The following is a 19,756-nucleotide window of genomic DNA, read 5'->3' on the forward strand; positions in this document are numbered from 1 at the left end:
CTAAAGATTTAGACTTTCAAAAAAAACGGATGCACTTAACCCAACGTTTCAAACAGCGAGGTTAGCAGTCAACGATAATTTACAAAGCTGCCAATAAATGCATGTCTAGTCCACAAATCAGACTTACTTGTATCTATAACACCCACTGTTACCAGAGAGAGACCGCTTGCAATTATCACCCAGTTCTCTAAAGATTCATTGATTCTGTACAAATTGGTTTCTAAGTATTGGCATCCGTTACATTTAGATTCAGATTTACATATCTGAGAAACCGAAATGCATCTTCACTAGGGCTTATACCCTAAATAACAGACTAAGTCCTTAATTTTTTGATCCAGACAATGTCAAACCGGCAACAGTTACCACCTGGTTAAAACAACCAGTGGGTTTCTATAAATGTGGTAATTGCAATTTGTGTCAATATGCACATCAAAACTGCAAGGATTTTTTTGACAACACTGATACTAGAATCACAATCAGAGATTTCATAAATTGCAAAACAAAATTTGTAGTTTAATGCCCTGATATGTGTCTAAGAATATTTACATTGGGAGTACCATTAGACAACTCCGTGTACGTATTCGTGAACATCTTGCAAGTCTCAAAACAAACTCTAATCTACCTTTAACGACACATCGGCAATTAGAACATCAATTTGCCAATAAAGCTGATATTCAGTTGATCGGTCTTATTAAAGCTAAGAGTGGTAAGCGTGGTGGCAACTTACTTTTGAAATTAAACAATTGGAATCAAAACTCACTTGTCATTTACGATGTATTAGCATTGGACTCAACACAGACCGTGAAATGCAGGTCTTCCTATGATAGAAGAACAAGGTACTTACCAACTGTAACATTCTTTCGAGTGGATGTTCCTCCCACGTATTCCTCATCTTATTACATTCGTATCCAGCTCTACTGCTTTGGAATTTTTTCTCACCAGAGGGCGCTGTGTTCGAGGCCGCGGAGTTGAAGTCCCTCGAGGGCCCCCGTCAGAGGTCGACGTCATCCGCTGTATAAAGGGCTTGAGCAGCGCCAGTTACTTCAGTTCTATTTTAACGGTGTTCATGGTCGCATCAACTGATCAAGTTTAAAGTCTTCAGGCTCTTAAGGAAGTTCGAGTGCAACTGGCGTAAACTGTACGGAGGGGTAGGTTGGGGGGGTGGATGAGGAATACGTGGGAGGAACATCCAATCGAAAGAATGTTAGAGTTAGTAAGTAACTTGTTCTTCGAATGGATTGTGTCCACCCACGTATTCCTCATTTTATGATAGACTCCCACAGCAGAGGTAATTTTGGAGGTGGGAGTACTAAAAGTCCTCGAGTCCAAGCAGTAATGCTTTTCAAAAGGTGTGCATTGACGACCAGGTAGCCGCAGCACAAATATCTTGCACCGGGACACTCCTCTGAAGAGCCGCGGAAGTTGCCATGCCTGTAGTTGAATGAGCCCTTAATCCATCTGGAGGCTCTTTCCCAGCTAATTAGTTGCATTCAGAAATTGCTAGAATTATCCATCTGGATAAAGTTTGTTTAGACACTGCAAGGCCCAATTTGTGCCCAGTATACCCAACAAATAGTTGGTCACATTGTCGAAGATTTGGAAATTTAGAAACAAAGAGCTTTTTGGGTCCAGTCTGTGCAATCTTTCCTCTTTCTTACTCACGTGAGGCGGAGGATAAAAGGAAGGTAAGAATTTTTTGTGACAGATGAAAATCAAACTATTTATAGGCAAGAAAGATGGTTTGACTTTTAGAATAAACTTGTCCCTATGCAAAATGGTGTGAGGAGGCTTACAAGACAGTGCCTGCAACTCACTTACCCTGTGGGCTGATGTTATAGCCACTAACAGAATTGTCTTAAGAGTGAGAAGTCTTAATGGACAAGAATGTAAAGGTTCGAAAGAGGCACACATGAGAAATGTTAAGAGTCGATTTAAATCCCAGATGGGCACCTGAAAAGGTGTTGGAGGGTATACATTTGCCAGCCCTTTCAAGAATTAAATGACTAAAGGCATTTTAAAAATTGGATGCCTCTTCCGATGAGCGCTTAAAAATAGATAGCGCTGCCAAATATCCTTTTATAGTACCAACTTGGAGCCCCAAATTGGCTAAATGTAAGAGAAAAGAAAGTACTGTTGGAGGATTACAAAGAAATGGATCCACATTCTTATCCCTGCACCAGTTACTGAACTTGTTCCAATGACACCGAAACAGGGATTTTGTTGCTGGCCTTCTGGCCAAAAGCAAAATCTCCATTACCTCATCCGGGAGGTCTCAACCCTTATATCTTAGCCTCTAAGAAACCATGCGTGAAGGCTGAGTGTTTTGACTTCTGAATGGAGAACCCGACCTTCCTCTTGCGAGAGAAGATCCTCCCTTTGTGGAAGACGTATTGGAGGGCAGATGGACATGTCCAGAAGGTCCAGATACCATGTCCTCCTGGCCCAATCCGGGGCAATTAGGATCATGGTTTTCCTGAACTTTCTCAACCACCCGATTACCTGAGGAATCATGGAGACTGGAGGAAACTCGTAGGGGAGTGGAAATACCCAGTCCATCACAAAAGCGTCTCCTGGAGGTCCTCTTGGAGGAAATTCCCTTTAGCAGTACAGTTCGCACTTTCGGTTGGCCCCGGTCGAAAACAGAGCCACTTGAGGGGTTCCCCAAAGGCAAAGATCTCTTGAAGGACTTCCCGAGCTAGCTCCCATTCGTGGGAGACTGCTCTGCACGCTCAGAGCATCCACCGCTATGTTCAGCTCTCCGGCTAGGTGAACTGCTGATAGAGAGATTCCTTCTTGCATTGCCCAGAACCAGAGCTGCATTGCCTCTCTGCACAGTGGGAGTGATCCTACGCCTCCTCTTTTGTTGGCCACTGTGTTGTCTGTCATTATCAGGACATTCTTTCCCTGTACAGAGGGCAGAAAGGCCTTCAGCGCTAGTCGGATTGCCCTCAGCTCCAAAAAGTTGATGTGTAGTTTGGATTCCGATGGAGACGACCGCTGATTGTCAGATTGTTGGTGTGGGCTCCCCATCCAATGAGTGAGGCGTCCGTCACTACCGTTATCTCCGGCCATGGTTGCCAAACAGGTTCCCCCTTGAGGATATTCTCCTTGCAAGCCCACCATAGGAGATCTTGAGTCACTTTGGTCAAAACTTGGAGAAGATCTGACATCTCCCCCGAATACTGGGACCATTGAGTCCTGAGGGCCCATTGAAGGGATCTCATCCTCAATCTGGCCTCTGGCACCAGAAAAATGCAGGATGCCATGAGGCCTAGCAACCTTAGAAATGCCGGTAGATATTGGGCATTTTGAAAATTCATTACCATCTGCAGAATGTGGCGAGCTCTCTCCTCGGGCGGCGAGGCTTTCCCTGAGGAAGTGTCCAGGATTGCTCCGATGAATTGGAGTTTTTGGCTTGGAATCATTTGTGACTTCTTGTAATTGAGAGAGAAGCCCAGACTGTGTAAGAAGTTGTAGGTCAAGGCCAGATGTTCCTGGGCTCGTTCGGGCGAACTCACCATGATTAGCCAATCGTCCAGATAAGAGTAGACTTGAATCCCCCTTCTGATACTCGCTGCCACCACCGCCATCAGCTTGGTCAAAACCCTCGGGGTGCAGGTCAGCCCAAATGGTAGAACCCGAAACTGATAATGAGAACCACCAATTGCGAACCTCAGGTACTTTCTGTGCTTGAGATGGATTGGCACATGAAAGTAAGCATCCGGAAAGGTCCAACGAAACAAGCCAGTCCTGAACTGAAGAGCCTGAAGGATCTGAGAAAGGGTCACCATCTTGAACTTGTCCTTCCTGAGGAACTTGTTCAAGTTTCTTAAGATGGGTCTCAATCCTCCATCCTTTTTGGGGATTAGAAAATAGGGGAGTACCAGCCCTTGTTCCCTTCCGCTACAGATACATGTTCTATTGTACCTTTCTCTAGCAGGGTTAAAATCGCTCCCGGTGGACGATCTTGAGGTCTTGATGAGCCTGCTTAAGAGTCTTGTTGACGTTGCCTTATAAGTGATTTTGCCACCGCTTTTGAGGTCTACAGCTTCGCCAAGCTTTCGTCCAGCCTTGCTGCCAACCAACCTCAAGCTGTCAAAGAGCATATTAAGTAATCTAGATTGCACATCAGATGCAAAGCCAGACTTCCTTAGCCATGCAAACCTGCGTAGGACCGTGCTAGATGCCATGGACCTGCTTACACTATCTGCAGTGTCCAGTCCTGACTGGAGGCATTCACCCACAGCCTCGTTACCATCTTTTACTACAGCCAGGAAACCATCCCGTTCCTTACCTTCTGGGATGCGTTCAGCCGCTGAGGACATGCTGTCCCACAGGGTATATGTAAATGTAGCTAATGTTTAAGTGACGTTAGTAGATTTAAGGGCCATATTGCCCGAAGAAAAAATCTTTCTGGGCCCAAGCATCAACTTTATCATCCCTGTCTGGTGGTATCGATGGATATGCTGATTGCCTAGTGGAGGTTGCAGCTTGAACCACAAAACGTTCAGGGGAGGGATGTTTAGATAAATATTCTGGGTCTGATAAAGATGGCCTATATTTTGGCACAAGTTTCTTAATTACTGCTTATATAGAATCAGGAGTATTCCAATATACCATCACCCTTTTTTGCACTACTTTATGGAATGGATGCACAGGATCTTTTAAAAGGACCTTCAGTCAAGATGTCAGTCATGTCATCCTGGTTGAAATCTGGGGAAGCTGCCTTCCAACCCATAGAATCAATGACCCTGCCTATAAGTTTCCTATAACTAGGATCAGCATGATCTGTAGGGTCCGGCCTTTCAAAATCCACTTCAGGCGAAGTGTCTAAGCCACTGGCGTTTTGGAGACGGTCATAAAGATCTGTTATTTTAGACTGTGGGTCCACTAGTTCAGTGACCTCTCTAGTTGCAAACCCAACTCCAGCTGCAGATGACATGGATCTGAAAAATTCCTGTCTAGGTTGAGGGTAGAAAGTATTTTCAGGCAAAGAAGGTGGAATCGACCTAGGTATGGACAATGGCGTCGACTTGGAATCAAAAAAGGCCTCGATAAAGAAGTCGAAGGCGTCGATAGACAAGACGCTGGCTTCGACTGTGTCGAAGGAGGCTTCGATGCTGTCGAAGAAGGTTTTGATACAGACAAAGGTGTCGACGTCATTTTCGTCAGCGGTTTCGACGCTATGGTCGTCGACTGTGTCGAGTCGAGTTTTGGCTTAGACTTTGATTCTGCTAGCCCTGATTTATGCACCGGAGGCTTTCACTTAGTACGAGGCTTCAGGGAACTTTCCTGCAAAGACACTCAACTCCTTTTCAACTCTCCCGTGTTTAGATCTAGATTTTCCTCTGTCACTTTTAGAGTGGGTAAAGGCATGATCACCATGCGGCAACTTCGAGGGGGGGGTCTAGGCCGTTTTCACAAATATTTTAAGCATCAAAGCCGTAAAGGCCCCCCATTTTTCTGGGGAATCGTGTTTTGATGGACCAGTTACTCTCCTCTCAGAGGAGGAGGAAGACCTGTGACAACGCTTTTTTGTCTTTTTAGTCGAAAACGAGGAAGATTTCCCCGAGCGACTCTTTGAACTCGACCTCCTCGACTCATGACGAGATTTTCGACTGGATTCATCCAAATCCTTTTGTCTTTTAGAAGACTTATACTTCTCCTCCCACCCCACCAGTTTACCTCTACGTTTCCTAAGAGCCTTGTTAGAGATGGCCTGACAGGACCCACACTCGTCAACCCAATGGTTTGGGCTGAGGCACCAGAGGCAATTCCGATGGGGGTCGGTTATCAACATTTTCCTGTCACACTTGACATTTTTTTTTTTACCCGGTCTTGGGTGTGGTGGGAGTACATGATGAAGACATTGTTGAGGAAAAATCTGAAGCGCCGTTCGTAACACGAAGCAGTTGCGTCGGAAAAACAGAACTGAAGTAACCGCGCTGCTCGAGCCCTTTATAGAGCAGATGACGGCGGCCCTCGAGGGACTTCGACTCCGCGGCCTCGAACACAGCGCCCTCTGGTGAAAAACACATTTCGAAGCAGCAGAGCTGGATACGAATATCATAAAATGAGGAATACGTGGGAGGACACAACCCATTCTAATGATGTTTCTGTTTGTGTGCCATATGGTGTGTTTATCTGCTAATAATCACCCAATATATTGATTCTCATTTTTGTCCAAATACATTTGAATGTATAGTGACTTCTTTCACTGATTGTTTTCCATTGTCAACAGCATTAGCATTATAATATATACTATACTAGAAATGATTCAAATGTTCATGTTTAGCCAGTACCTCATCCGTATTTTTCAGTCATAACTATTTACAATGATGCTAATGACCTTATTTGGCGAGCACCCCATCAGTGTCTACATCCATGATCTATTGACTTTTACCATTCGATTATTTATCTTCTATAGAATTACATATTTGCTTGCTTCAGGATACAATATGCACTGTCTCCCGGTTTTCCTCTTTACATACATTATTCACATCCTTTTAATTTCTAGCAACATATTTTAACATTTAACCATAGCCTACTTGGCATTCATAAGTAACTTCTATGCAGATACTAACCTCATTCAAGAGTTACAATGAGGGCGAACAGATATAGTTCACATCCATATTTCATGTGGACTTGCGTTTTTTTCTTTCCCAACATTGGTTACTTCCGTCTAATTTGCAATTACATACTGTCCATATTCATTTATGCATATGAATTGCTCTCTCTGAGAACTACACATGTCAATAACCTACTTGGTTAGTATGATCTTTTTGTGTAGATGCTATAGTCCTCTACAAGCAAACATGCGGGCAAATCTATTTTGTTTACATCCCTACGTCATGCGGTCGTCATGGCGCGTGACGTCATGCGTTCATCTAACGTGCGAAGACAACGTCATTACCGCCGCCACATTAGTAATTTATACACACACCAACAATGGCGCTGTCCACTTCGGTCGGGGATAGAACCCCATTTGATTTTCAGGCCATTCAAGGTAATTAGATTTATATACTTCTATATTTAGTATATCATTATGAACTGAAGCATATTGGTTATGTATGTTTCCTGATGTAACCACGTGGGTTATTTGAACAGGCATGCTTTGGTACACGTATTGGAACGGTCTTGCTACCTCACTTAATTTTCAGCACGTAATTCCAGAATCAATTTTGGGTGAGTTACACTGTTTTACTTTAGAAATTACACAATATTATTACCGACCATAGTGCTATAGCTAGATGAGTATCTGTTTACCATATGCTTCTTTAAAGGCGCAATATTCTCAACATCTGTTGGAATTTGGCCTGTTGAAATTCGACTTTAAGAATTAAACTATGGACACGCAATTCAACGCTTTTAGTAAACATTTACAACCAGTAAGCCCAAATAATGATTTATTCTGCACATTTTAGAACTAACAACTCAGTGCACGGAGGCACCTATATTTTTATTACAAAGCACTACTGATAGCTGGTTCACATTTTTGATACGTTAATGAACTTTCCTTCTAGAACATCTCTATTAAATATTTTTCACAAATCATTTGATTTGGCTCCACTTTTCTGCTCATGAGGTGCTCTCCAATAGTTTAAAGGATGTATTCTCTGAAAATAGTTTTGCAACATGCATATAATCCATATTCTATTTGTGTTTATTTTTCTTTATGTGGGACAACCCATACCTTCAACCCCTGAACTCATGTATGATGCCTTTTCATATTACTTTTTTGTTTTATACATGATACCATGTAATTTTGGATTTGATGTATTGGTGGAATGTGCATTTTGTGACTGTTACCTTTGATTGTTTATGCCATTTTTCTTTTTCAATTTGGTCTTCTGTAAATTGTACAGCCTTGAGAACGACCTGGGAGGTCAAAACACGGGTCGGCTGTTGTCTTGTGTTTCACTTTGGAAAATTAGAATTAAAGACTCTATATATACACACACTATCAGATTTAAGGCTACTAATGATCTTTCTGATTTATCAACTATAATCATCAAGGACTGCGCACTGGACTTGCTTTCAGTTATATTGTTCTGACCTTTTTGGTTCAGCTTGACTCATCATGGTTGCCGAGTGGAGTGCTATAATTGGCTCCAGGATTTGGTTAGGACAGTTCCAGTTTCCGAGTTTTGACCACAGCACTGCTTGTTCGGTCCTTTCAAAGGCTTGTATGAGATCGATGAAAGCTATGAACACCTTGGTTTGTTGGGCCCATAGCTTACTTGGTTCCAGTGTTTTTCGTGAAACCTGCTTGTAGCGGGTCAGCGCTTGGAGAGGTTTTGGCCCAATGCTGGAAACTTTCCAGTAGCAGGGAACCATATATTTTCCCAATTGTGTTCAGCAGCGCTATCAGCCGAATGTTTCGGGGATCAGATCGGTCCCCCTTTTTAAAGATTAGTACAACCACTGCAGAAGTCCAAGATCTTGGTATTGTCATTGATTGGCAAGATTCTTTGAAGATCAGGCTGATTAATGATGCCCATTCGACTTGGTGGTTCTTTAAGTCAATATTTGTTACCCGGTCTGGGCCCTGGGCTCTCGATGACTTTAGCTTCCGTATCGCTCTTTCTATATTGTCAATGTTTGAAAGGCCTTCCCAGGTGGCAATGCAAGATGGCTTGGAAGACGTGGATGTCTGAGCAGGAATTTGGAATAAGGCGGTAAAGTGAATCTTCCATCTTTCATCGCTCATAGTGTTAAGCAGCATGGGATCCGGTTGCTTGTCAGCAGATTTTACAAGGGACCAAAATCGCTTCCTACGACCTTCCTCGGCATCTCCTCCGAATCGTGCTGGTCGAGTGTTATACGGTATGATTTGACCCAAGATTTGTACTTCTTTGATTCGTCTAGGAACTGCCTGTTGAGTAGGGCAGATTTAGATTTAGTGCCTTGTCGCTTTAATTTGCGCAGATCGATGTTTCTCCACAAGCAGTTTATCGTAGCGATGGGTGGCAGGTTGTGTTTCTCTGTGATAGTTTGAGGGGCCGATCTGATACGTTATCAATAAGGGCCGATAGTTGATTAGTGATGATCCCGTATCACGATTTGGAGCAAGCTTGGTTCTGTAGTTTGATGTTAATTCTTCAATTCTTTCAGCTGTTAATCTCAACCGATTGCCTTGGTTTGTGGATTCTACTTTTTCTGTCATTCTGGATTTATAAGTCTTTGAGAACCCCACGTTATTTTGAGGATGTTGTGGTCGCTGGCATTGGATATCATCATCATCATCATCATCATCATCATCATCATCATCATCTCGAAAGATGTCACAAGGTTGAGCATAGCCTCAGAGACGAAGATGTAATCAATGGTTGCGTTTTGGCTACCTCTCCCCCACGTTGAGATTTGAGGCGCTTTGGGGGCAATTTGGTCTATGTCGTGAAAGTTTCTCGAATCCATTAATTTCTGCCATTGTTGGCCTCGGGAATCGCCCCGGAATTTTGAGTTATTCATTGGCAGCGGTTGTTGAGGTCTCGGGCACTTGCCGTTTAGATCGCTGCAGACGATTATTAGCGAAACTTCGGCGTTGGCGTAGATCCTGTCAATTTCTGATTCTATAGTCCTTAAAAATCTCTCCTAGGTGATGGCGTTGGGATTCCAGTACGTCGTGATTATGCCTATCAGAGTTTCCAGGATTTTCCCCGTCGTCGATTCATACCGGTCCCACTTCACCAGAACTGATAGATGGCTTTGTGTGTACAACAGCTGTTTTTGAATAGACAGCCCACTGCTAGAGCGAACTGCAACCAAAAGACCTGCAGAAGGGAGACCTAGCCGCCCCCTGGTCGCAGGTGAGGATTCCATAGCGAATCCATCCATGGATGGTGTCGTCAGCCAAGTCTCCTGGAGAGCCAAAATGTCGAAGTCTCCCAAATCGATTTCGCCTATTTTCGTCAAGTGCTTATAGCCACGGGTATTCCACAAGGCCATTTTTAATGTTGTTACTGTTGATTTGGCTCCAGCTGTGCTCCTCAGGCTTTTCTTCTTATCTTGTCTCGTGATTGGTTGCTATTGGTTTGCGGTTGATGATGCCGATTTCGGCAACCATGCCCAAAGCTGTTTAATTGGGGCAAAGGATCGGACTTTTTTCGGAGTTTTTGTTGTTTTTTCCAGCAATCTATTATTTTCCGTGTCTTTTGCGCATATGCTGTCATTCAACTGATTTGATCCTTCTATGGGTTGGTGTCTGGACTTTTGAATCGGCTCTGTAGAATGATTGTCTGGGCTCCTACTTACATGCCTCTTTTCCTTCCTGAGGTTTTTTTAAGGGAGGAAGCGGTGTAGCCCTAATGTCATTTTGGTAGCTAGAGAGGGCATTCTCATTTGATTTTTGCGCTATACTGCCTGTCCAGCGGTTCAATTCTGTTTTTGACCTGTAATGTAGGCTATATGATGCCGCTGGTCTTGGGGCGGTTTGCTGGCCAGTGTTGGATGGTTTTGGTTGAAACTCTGTTAGGAGGTACCCTCTTTGGAGTAGATCGTGCAAGCCTTCCTTGGTTGGTGAAGCTATTGCGGCAACTTTTATGTGGAGGTAAGCTTTTGCTTTCCGAGCCTTGTGGCACGGCTCCACTAGGGTAATGTCTCATCTCAGATGTTTAAATTCCCGGGTGTTATATCATTGCTACATTTAGAGCAGTACTGAGTTTGGTGTGAAAAAGGAAAAGGTATTGGAGAAAAAAACAATGGTTAGCAAATATTCTTAAGCAGGTAAGTACTTTTGAACCCCCAATTCCAAGTAAATTAACCCTTTCCCAGCTACACAAGTTATGGAATGTGTGGCTTTTGTTGAGGGATAGTTAAAGCACAAGGTCAGAGGTTAGAAGAGTCTTTCAGGGAGCCAGGACAGCCAATGTCAATTGAGCAAAGTCTAGGGGAGCTGAAGCACTTCTTAAAAGGTAAGTAAAAAGTCTTGCATACTGTTTTAGAAGTCTTTGTGGCCCAACAGTGATTTCACTTTCGACAAACTGGGAGGCTTGCGAGGGGTAAAGCTGCACGCCACTCTGCAAGAGTAATCAAGACAAGTCTCAACTGAGAGCTAGCAAGGCTACACGACAAGAGGCAAGTACCCCTTAGTTTACAGTACCTTAGGTCAATTGGTTCCAGCTGGCTTCTGTTCCAGTTGTAGTATGGCAGATCCTGTTCCTGGGTCTCAGTCGCAGGGGACAAGAGAGGACGTCTGGGGACTCCTGCACTACAGTTTGAAGGTCGGCAGCAGCAAGGGGCAAACTTCAGATCAGCGGCACTTTGCGGTTTCAGCTTCTCCCGAATAGCACCACAGAGGTTCTCGGATACTTTGTGGACTTGCCTCGCATCTGGGGTCCAGCACTCTGAGGTGGCTCGGGCTTGATCAGTCCTGCTTCCTGGCAGTCCAGAGCATCTTCCTGGAGCTCGGGTCCGACTTAAAGATGATGCACTCAGTTCTGGTGTTCCTCTCCCTGGCAATCGGTTCCTGCAGCAGCAATGGAAGTACAGCTAGCTCCAAGAGGATTTCCAGATGAGTTTGTCTTGGGAGCGGTCGGTCCCACCAACCCAAGGGGAGAAGTACGTCCTTTGCAGGGCTTAGTCGAGGCGAATTCGGAGCTTCAGCAATGCAGCAGGGCTTCAATGGACAGCCACACTCCAAAGTTTGAATGTAGCATGAGTGCTAATTGGCTGGGTTCCTGGGTAAATAACTTGGATCCTGAGGCTGAAGAGAAGTCGACCACAAACTGAATCCAATAACGAAGAAGAGAAGATTCCTGTAGCTACTTCCAACAACCGCAGATGCCTGCTGAGTGGCCGCTGCTGGGCTGAACCCTTCTTCCATGCGACCGAGAACCTCCAAAAAGGACGCTTCCTTCCCATGGACTAGTGGGACAAATCAGTCTCATGACTACTTGCATTTCAAGCCATCCCATGACAAGCTGTGGCCTTCATGAGCTGCAAACTGCCAATACCATGGGACCTCGAGCCCGAGTGCTGTGAATATTCTGGGAACGAATCTTCCTGAAACTTTGGTGGACTGCTTCTGGACCTCTAGAGGCAAGATTCCACTCCTTGAAGTCCCCTCACCAGACTGCTGGACTGAGAAAACGAGGCAGATGGATCTGACAACTGTTCATCGGTCTTGAAAAATGCCCCAAAATCACAGAGCAGCGAGAAGCAACGATGAATCCTTTGCTGGGAGTCTTTCAACTTGCCTGCTACTGCAAAATCCCTTCCCATGTCCTTTCTTTCACCTGAAGACCAAGAATTCAGTGACAGGGTCCTGTACCTGCTGCATCGTAAGAGTCAGCCTGCATCATCATCATCATCACTGCTGAAGTACTGTGAGACTCGAGTTAATATGCATTCCTTGTGCTGCTCCTGTGTGGCTAGGGTGGTGAATGGTACGTTGGGAGTTTGCCCAGGCCGAACGCTGATGTGCATTCGGGGAGCCTTCACCAAAAAACTTGCCAACTTGCCCCAGAAGAATTCCATAGGAACTCTTGACTTTTCTACATCTTCTGCCTGCCTGTTACACCTCCAATCTGACCCTGAAAAAGACTCGGAACTAGATGGAGAAGGACTCCTAGAGCATAGGCTCTGTGAAAAAAACACCTTGTGCTGGTGTGGATTCTGTCAAAAGGATCTAAAACAAAGTATTACATAGTTATTACTCAGCTTTGGATTGCATATTGCCATTCTGAAAATTAAGTGCTAAGTTCTTGCTTACCTTTGAATTGTGTCTACTATTCTAAAAAGTAACTACAAAGTTTAGTACAATACAAAGTGGTTTTTACTTACATTGAATTGCATACTGCCATTCTAGAAGTCTTTTTCACTGCAGTTTATTTACCAAAAGTATTGTATTGGTGTTATACTGTTTGTGTTTATGGTTTCAGGCATTACTTACCTTTTCTAAAGAATTTTCTTTACCTGTGTATATATAAAATAAACAACTCCTAGAGTGTAAAAGGGTTTCTTTGGACAATATGTATGCTACAAGTTCTTTGTGCATTCCTACAGCCCTCTCTCCCTCCCAAGATAGGCTTGGATGCTTTGCCATTGCTACCCTTGCCTTGAGTGGTAGAGGCCTATGTTAAAAGTTGGAGTTCTGTACTGCCAAGTAGAGGGCTTTATAAAGTCCTAAAAGATGGGCTATAGAAAAAAGCTCCAACATGTGGCAATGCAATATTAAATTTAATGAATGTTTGTCCGGTCCAGCGATGGAATTCCACAGGAGGGGCTGAACCCCCACAAACCTACAAATGCCTAGCCTCCAACCTCTCTAATTACCAGTTACACCCTGGACACTAGCTGGGAGGGCAGGGGATCTGGGGGGGCCTGGGCTGACGGCACACTGATAAAATAAACAGGTGCGGACACTGATTTTGTATTTTAGTCTTCTGAAGATCTGTATGAAATACAAGGAGATTTACGAGTCAGTTCTAGTAAGACATTTTTGAATGGATTGTCCCCTCCCACATAGTCCTCATCCTCGATATATATTCGCAAGTCTGCTTGCAGCATCGGAAACTTCTCATAGTATCTGGTGCCTTCGAGTCGTGACCCTCGACGGCCTCCATCCTGTCCTCTGCCATGATGTTGACGCTGGTATAAGTAGCTCGCACAGCACCCGTTGCCTTGGTTCCGCTTTTCTGCTTCAGGCTTCAGACGGTTCATCGCCTCAGCGATTTCTCATTGCATATTTCACACATTTTTGAAGTTCGCCAGATGTCTGTACTCAAAATCGGTTTCAAACAGTGCTCCGATTGTGGCACTAAAATGTCCACTATGGACCTACATCGGATCTGCCGGTGGTGAATGGGTTTGGACCACTGATTCGACAACTGCGGTTCCTGTCTATCAATGACAGTGAAGGCCGTGAGGGAGAGGAAAGGGAAACTCGTGGCAGGTAGGTCCCTTTCTAAATCCCCTTCTACTACCCCTCTTGGAGTAGCAGGTGTTTGGGGAAAGAAGCGTAGCTCTTTCATGGTGGCTTCCTACACTTCACGCTTACAACTTACACTCCCTCGTCAGAAACAAATATTCAAATGGGTTGTGAGGGCGCTGTGCGTCGATGCCATTGACTATATGTCCCTCGAGGATGTCATTGAAGACATATATAGCGTGGCCAGCACCCTTTGGATTCAGTTTCGTTTTGTTCCATGAATTTCATCACTTCGAGTAATACGGCATGCTTCATTACTTTATACGAGAACGAGTATGTCTTCTTCATCAAGATCGACTACCCCGAAGACCGGGCTCAAGAAGTGTTGAGTTTGTGGTTCGAAGATTTCACAGACTGATCCATACTGTATAAGCTTATGGTGTCTCTGGGTGGAGCACAAGATACCAGACTGCTTCAAGTGCCAGACGATGACAGGAACAAAAGGTGAAATTGGAGGTAGGTTGAACCCCAAACCATCTACCCCGACAAACAAATATCTTCGACCGACGAGTCGAGAGGCGACTTTCCTTGGAGGAAGCAAGTTAAGAGGTCGAGATAGAGTGGCTGCCACCACTCCCCATCGTCATCGAAGAAGTCCAAGAAGAGGCACCATAGGTCACCTTCTTCGGACACTTCCCCCTGAGAGGGTATGTTGCCCCACAATGAATTCCACTCCAGCCAAATGGGAGGCTTTTGGAGCAGAGATGCTAAAAATATTTGAAAAGCAGAAACCCCCAAGCCATGCTCCTACCCTGCCTTCCAAATTAGCCGGGAAGGAAAGGGCTCAACCTTCTTTTTCACCATTTCTTGTTTGAAAGGCCCTTCTTTTATTTTTTTTTTTAAAACCTCTTTTTATTGATTATAAACAAGCCACAGTAAATAATTCAAGCATCTGCCATACATAAAGACATGGTCACATTGCAGAGATGAAGTACGTTTGAGCATTAGTGTTATAAGTGTGGGGGGTGAGGCAGCCGGGAGGCACAAAGGCCCAGGAGGGCGGAGTGAGGGAAGGGGAGGGGAGGGGAAGGGGCACCGCGTCGCATCGTTGCCCTCACAGGCTCCACATGGAGTTCAGCATACGTGGTAACTGGGCTAAGTGTTTACACATTCGCAGTCCATTTCCCCCAGACCTTCGGAAAGGCTCTTCTTGAGATTTACTCTATGCGCCAAACCAGGTTTGGTCCCTTTGTTCGTTTTGTCTTTGGCGGGATTCACTGGTGAAGCTAGCCTCTGGCTTTAGCGTATCTGGCAGGGCAGGAAGTGATGGAGGTGCCCGAAACTCCCTCTGCTTAGTCTCCTTGGTTACAGAAATGCACCCAAAGGTTATTGGCCGTCTGGCTGTCCTTGGATGACAGCCAGGCTGCAAATGAAAGAGAAACCTGCATAAAAGGTGAGGTCTTTGGCTTCGAAGGCAGATCGACCACTGGACGAAGGAATCCGAAGAAGAATTTGGAAGAGACGGTTGCTGAAACTCCTGGACTGTTGGCAGGCATGACAGATGACAGAACTGCAGAGTTTCAAACTCCACCCTAGTTTCCTGTCTTCACAGACTCTGGAGGGCTTCAAAGGATGCCTGCCAAGACAAAAGTCAAACCAGTGCCTCCCCCCACCCAGCACGGTGAAAGGGCAAGCACACGGGAAATGGCAAAAAAAGAATTTAGTCAGCATTTTGGGTCAATGGGGACCCTTCTGTGCATTACCGCAGCTGTGAACACAGCCTGCGAGTAACAATTACACAAAGGTCGGTAGAACATGTCCACTGCCACCAGCCATTCAGGTATGCTTATCACTAACAGAAATGTTACATAAGGTGGGTGTGCTGATCTCACAAAAGGAAAGTTAAGAAAGATGAAGAGTATCTTTGAAAACCTTACTTCTCACAAGGAAAATAAAAGTAAATAAAGAGGGAAGCCCAAGGGGCTCCACAGCAACACTGCACAGAAAGTGCAGTTTGCTGAAAAAGTAAATAACAGATGCCTATAAAGTTGGAGGAAAGCAGGACTCCAAAAATAAGGTATGGAGGGATACAAAAATGACTCCTATAGTTAGATTAAAAGAAGGGAGGGGGGGCGGGGAGTTCCCACTCACCCAGAAACATAGAAAAGAAATCCACAAGTCCACCAAAAAGTACTGCTGGTCTCACAGGTGAAGGAGAGTTTGCATAAAATGAGAACTCGGACTTTACACCACACAGGCAGAACAATAAGTTACATTTAATGTTTGTGTGTTTACATAGAGAAAACCAGTGACAAACCAAACCAAGTTTTCACTTAATCCCTACATTTGGCACTTCAGGGTATCACTGCAAAGGTGGTCGTTTTAAAGTACCCATCGTTAAGTCCTCCTCCACCATAATAGAGCACAGTTGGTTTACTTTATGCTTATCCAGAGTCTTTTGCAAAACTTAGTTTTTGGGGAGCAGATTTGAAAGAATTATAAGGTTGCGCATTAGGAGACTTTTTTTGCCATAGCTATTCAGAATGTTAGCCTGAGATCCAAGTCGGGCCAGTTGAAAATAAACCATCTAGGCAATGCCTTTGATCTCAAAAATCCTGTAGTACAATTAGGAAAATTAAAAAAAATAATAAACCCCACACACCTCCACCAGTTCATGGTTTACAAAAATATCCAAGTCAAGTGTACGGTTTACATTTTTGACCTCTGCCCGATAAAAGGTTAGTGATACAAAGCTCCCCTCAGGAACCAGTGGTCATGGGGGAATCAGAATAAAAGGTAAGTGCGAACAAGTAAAAACAACTTTTAGGGTTCATCGCACTAGTTTATTTCAGTATTGTGACCACCTCCAGCATTCTGGTACTCTAGAGATGCAAGTTCAGTAGCAACGGATTACAGTAAAGAAAAATATCCATATAGGTCTTCAATCAGAAGATTAGACCAGAAATAGGTTACAATTGCTGAAGCCTTAACATTGCTTTGCATTTCTTTTTTCTTACCGGATATCTTCATCAGTTACCATGAAGGCTTTACAAAGTGGCTGCGAGGTGTTGAGCCACACACCAGGGTTTTTCTCCACTGCTGCAGAAAGTTGCCCTGTAATTGGCATCGAGCTGGTGTGAAGTGCGCTTGCAATAGCAGATAAAAGTGTTTCATCTGTGCAACCGGGTCCCACACCTACATTAAAGATAAACAGAAGCGGTATGTTAAACCTGCTGCTACAAAATCTCCCAACCAAATCAATTGGAACTTAACATAAGAGCAATGCCAGCACAGTGACAACTATTAAGAAAGTCATCCTCAGCAAGGAATTCTAGGTGTGGGAAAAGAACTGCCCACAACTTTCCAATGGTTCCCACACCCCATAAGCCAGACTGTCCTAGGGGTAAATGTAGCAGAGCATCCAAGGAAAAACTAGCAAGGAGGCAAAGGTATTGTAACATTTGAGAAGCTCAGTTTCATCTACTAATGATGCCCAACAAGGATGAAACATGTGCCTGTGGGAGCTGATAGTTCGCTTGTTCCAGGGAGAACTGCACAGCATTTGTGTGCTGGTCTGCCCATGTGGGTGGCAGAGATGTCAATTCACCAACATGGCAGGGGTAGAGGAAGTGATGTCATGACCTCTGACTCACTGCACAACATCACATGACATTTAACCCAGATGACATCACTTGAAGTGAGCAACAGGTGAAAACATTTTTTTAAAAAAAAAACAAGATACCAACCACATTTTTGCTAGGGTGCTGTCTGGATATGCTGTAGAGGGGGTTGTTTTAGGACAGGGGTAGAACCAACATTGGCCAGCGGCACTGCCATACACATGTCACTACACTCATGTAATGCCATCTTACCAATTATAGATGCATGTCAGCTCCAGTAATCAGGTCAATAAAGCCTAAGTTGAAAGGCCCAGGTGCTGCCACAATAAAAGTATGCTAAATGTAGTCTGCATTTGTGGATACTGCCTTCATATGTCGGTTATAGCCTTACAGCCCAAGTACAGTCAAAATATGAAAAATGACCTACATGGTCATTCAGGTTCCCTCAGTCCTACCACCTTCACAACTGGTGGGTTGGAAAAAGCTGGCTTCCAAAGGGAGCAGCCCCTTTAAGAACGTGTAAATATTTTGGATTTCATGTGCATGCGTCCCGCCTTGAGCCAGTCCCACCCTCCACCGCCCTCCACATCAGCAACCTTCACAACCAGTTCCCTTAAAAAAAAAAAAAAATTCTCTTTGCCTACTGGTGGTTGTGATCAGGAAGAAGTATAACTGAGGATGGCTGGGTGGGTGGGTGTTGTGGGCAAGGATTAAGAACCTTAATCACCATAAGACATGCATTACTCACCGTAATAGCATTTCTGACTTTATCTGCTTAGATTCACATGCTGTGCATATGGTCCAACATCCAGTGCTAACCGCAGAGTATTGCATCTTGTGTTTCGAGGATCGAAAGGGGATGTCGACATGGGTGTGCCTGTAACACTATCCCCAACGTGACGTGTAGTGTACCCAAAATCCCTCACGCTTCGAGGTCCCTCTGAATGTATTTTTTCTGCCGTGAGGGAGCCTTACGACTATCGTGAGTGAGTACATAAAAGAGAGAAAGCATTAAGACATCTATGTACCTTCCATCCAAGCGGGGAGGAAGGGTGGGCGCATGTGAATCTAAGCAGATACAAACATCAGAAATGCTATTAGGATCAGTAATGCATGTCTTCTGATGCTTGTTAATCTGCTTAGAATCACATGCTGTGCATAGACTAGCGAGCAGTACCCAGAGTTGGAGGTGGGCGGTGAGAAGGAACAGTAGTGAAAAGATGTCTTAGTACTGCTTGTCCCACTTGAGAATCCGACCTAGAAGGAGTGTCTAGGCAATAGTGTTTTGTAAAGGTGTGTACAGAACTCCAGGTTACTGCTTTGCAAATGGACGCGAGAGGAACATTTGCAATGAAAGTTATGGAAGCCCCAGTGCCACGGGTAGAATGTGCTTTAGGCTTGAAGGGCAGTTCTCGCTTAGCAAAAGTGTAAGAGTGATGCATTTGACAATCTACCTTGAGATGGGCGATTTAGAGAGAGGATCCCCTTCTCTACCAATTACCACTGAAACGAAAAACTGGTTAGTCGTTCTCAGTGGTTTAGTCGTTTCCAGGTAAAACAGGACTGCTCTGCGCACATCTAATGTGTGTAGGCTTCTTTCGGCCACGTTAGTGGGGTTCTGCAAGAAGGTAGGCAGTTCTATTGATTGGTTCACATGGAACATGGAAATAAATGTAGGTGCAAATCGAGGACGAGTGCGCAGAACCACCTTATCTCTGTGAACTGTAACGAAAGGATCTAGAACTGAAAGGGCCTGTAGTTCACTAACTCTTCTGATGGAAGTAATAGCCACTAGGAAGGCTGTCTTATAGGTGAGATCATTGAGGCTTGCCTTCTGCATAGACTCAAAGGGGGACCCAATGAGCCTAGTCAATACCACATTTAGGTCACATCCGGGAGCCGGGTTAGAAATGAAGGGGGGGGGGTGAATCCTTTTAAACCCTTCCATAAAAGCCTTAACAACTGGTATTTTCTAACACTACGCCTTTTGTTGTGATGTAGTGTAGGCTGAAAGAGCAGCTAAGTGAACTTTCAGGGAATTAAAAACCAGGCCTGAGTCTTGTACAATATAATGTGAGTAGGAGAGCAGTCAATGGGATTGACGCCCTTGGCATTGCACCAGATGACAAAGCGCTTCCATTTACTGAAGTAGCAATATCGGGTGTTTGGTTTTCCTGCCTCTCTGAGTATGTCCATGCATCTCTGAGGAAGGTGCAAGTACCCGAACTCTAGGACTTCAGGAGCCAGGCCGCTAAGTTCAGGGTTT

General features: G+C 44.5%; 1 protein-coding gene across 8 annotated transcripts in view; it reads right to left on the bottom strand.

Moving 5' to 3' along the window:
• MBD3 (methyl-CpG binding domain protein 3) overlaps nucleotides 1–19,756 on the bottom strand; it is a 394,240-nt gene that overhangs the window by 199,723 nt on the left and 174,761 nt on the right. For all 8 annotated transcript variants that reach the window (XM_069649478.1, XM_069649476.1, XM_069649479.1 and 5 more), the window contains one exon: nucleotides 16,888–17,065. In XM_069649478.1, coding sequence (XP_069505579.1) covers nucleotides 16,888–17,065 — 178 coding nt within the window. The remainder of the gene's footprint in view (nucleotides 1–16,887; nucleotides 17,066–19,756) is intronic.

The sequence above is a fragment of the Ambystoma mexicanum genome, chromosome 1p, assembly GCF_040938575.1.
Source record: "Ambystoma mexicanum isolate Mex_15411 chromosome 1p, UKY_AmexF1_1, whole genome shotgun sequence".
In the NCBI taxonomy this organism is placed as follows: Eukaryota; Metazoa; Chordata; class Amphibia; order Caudata; family Ambystomatidae; genus Ambystoma; species Ambystoma mexicanum.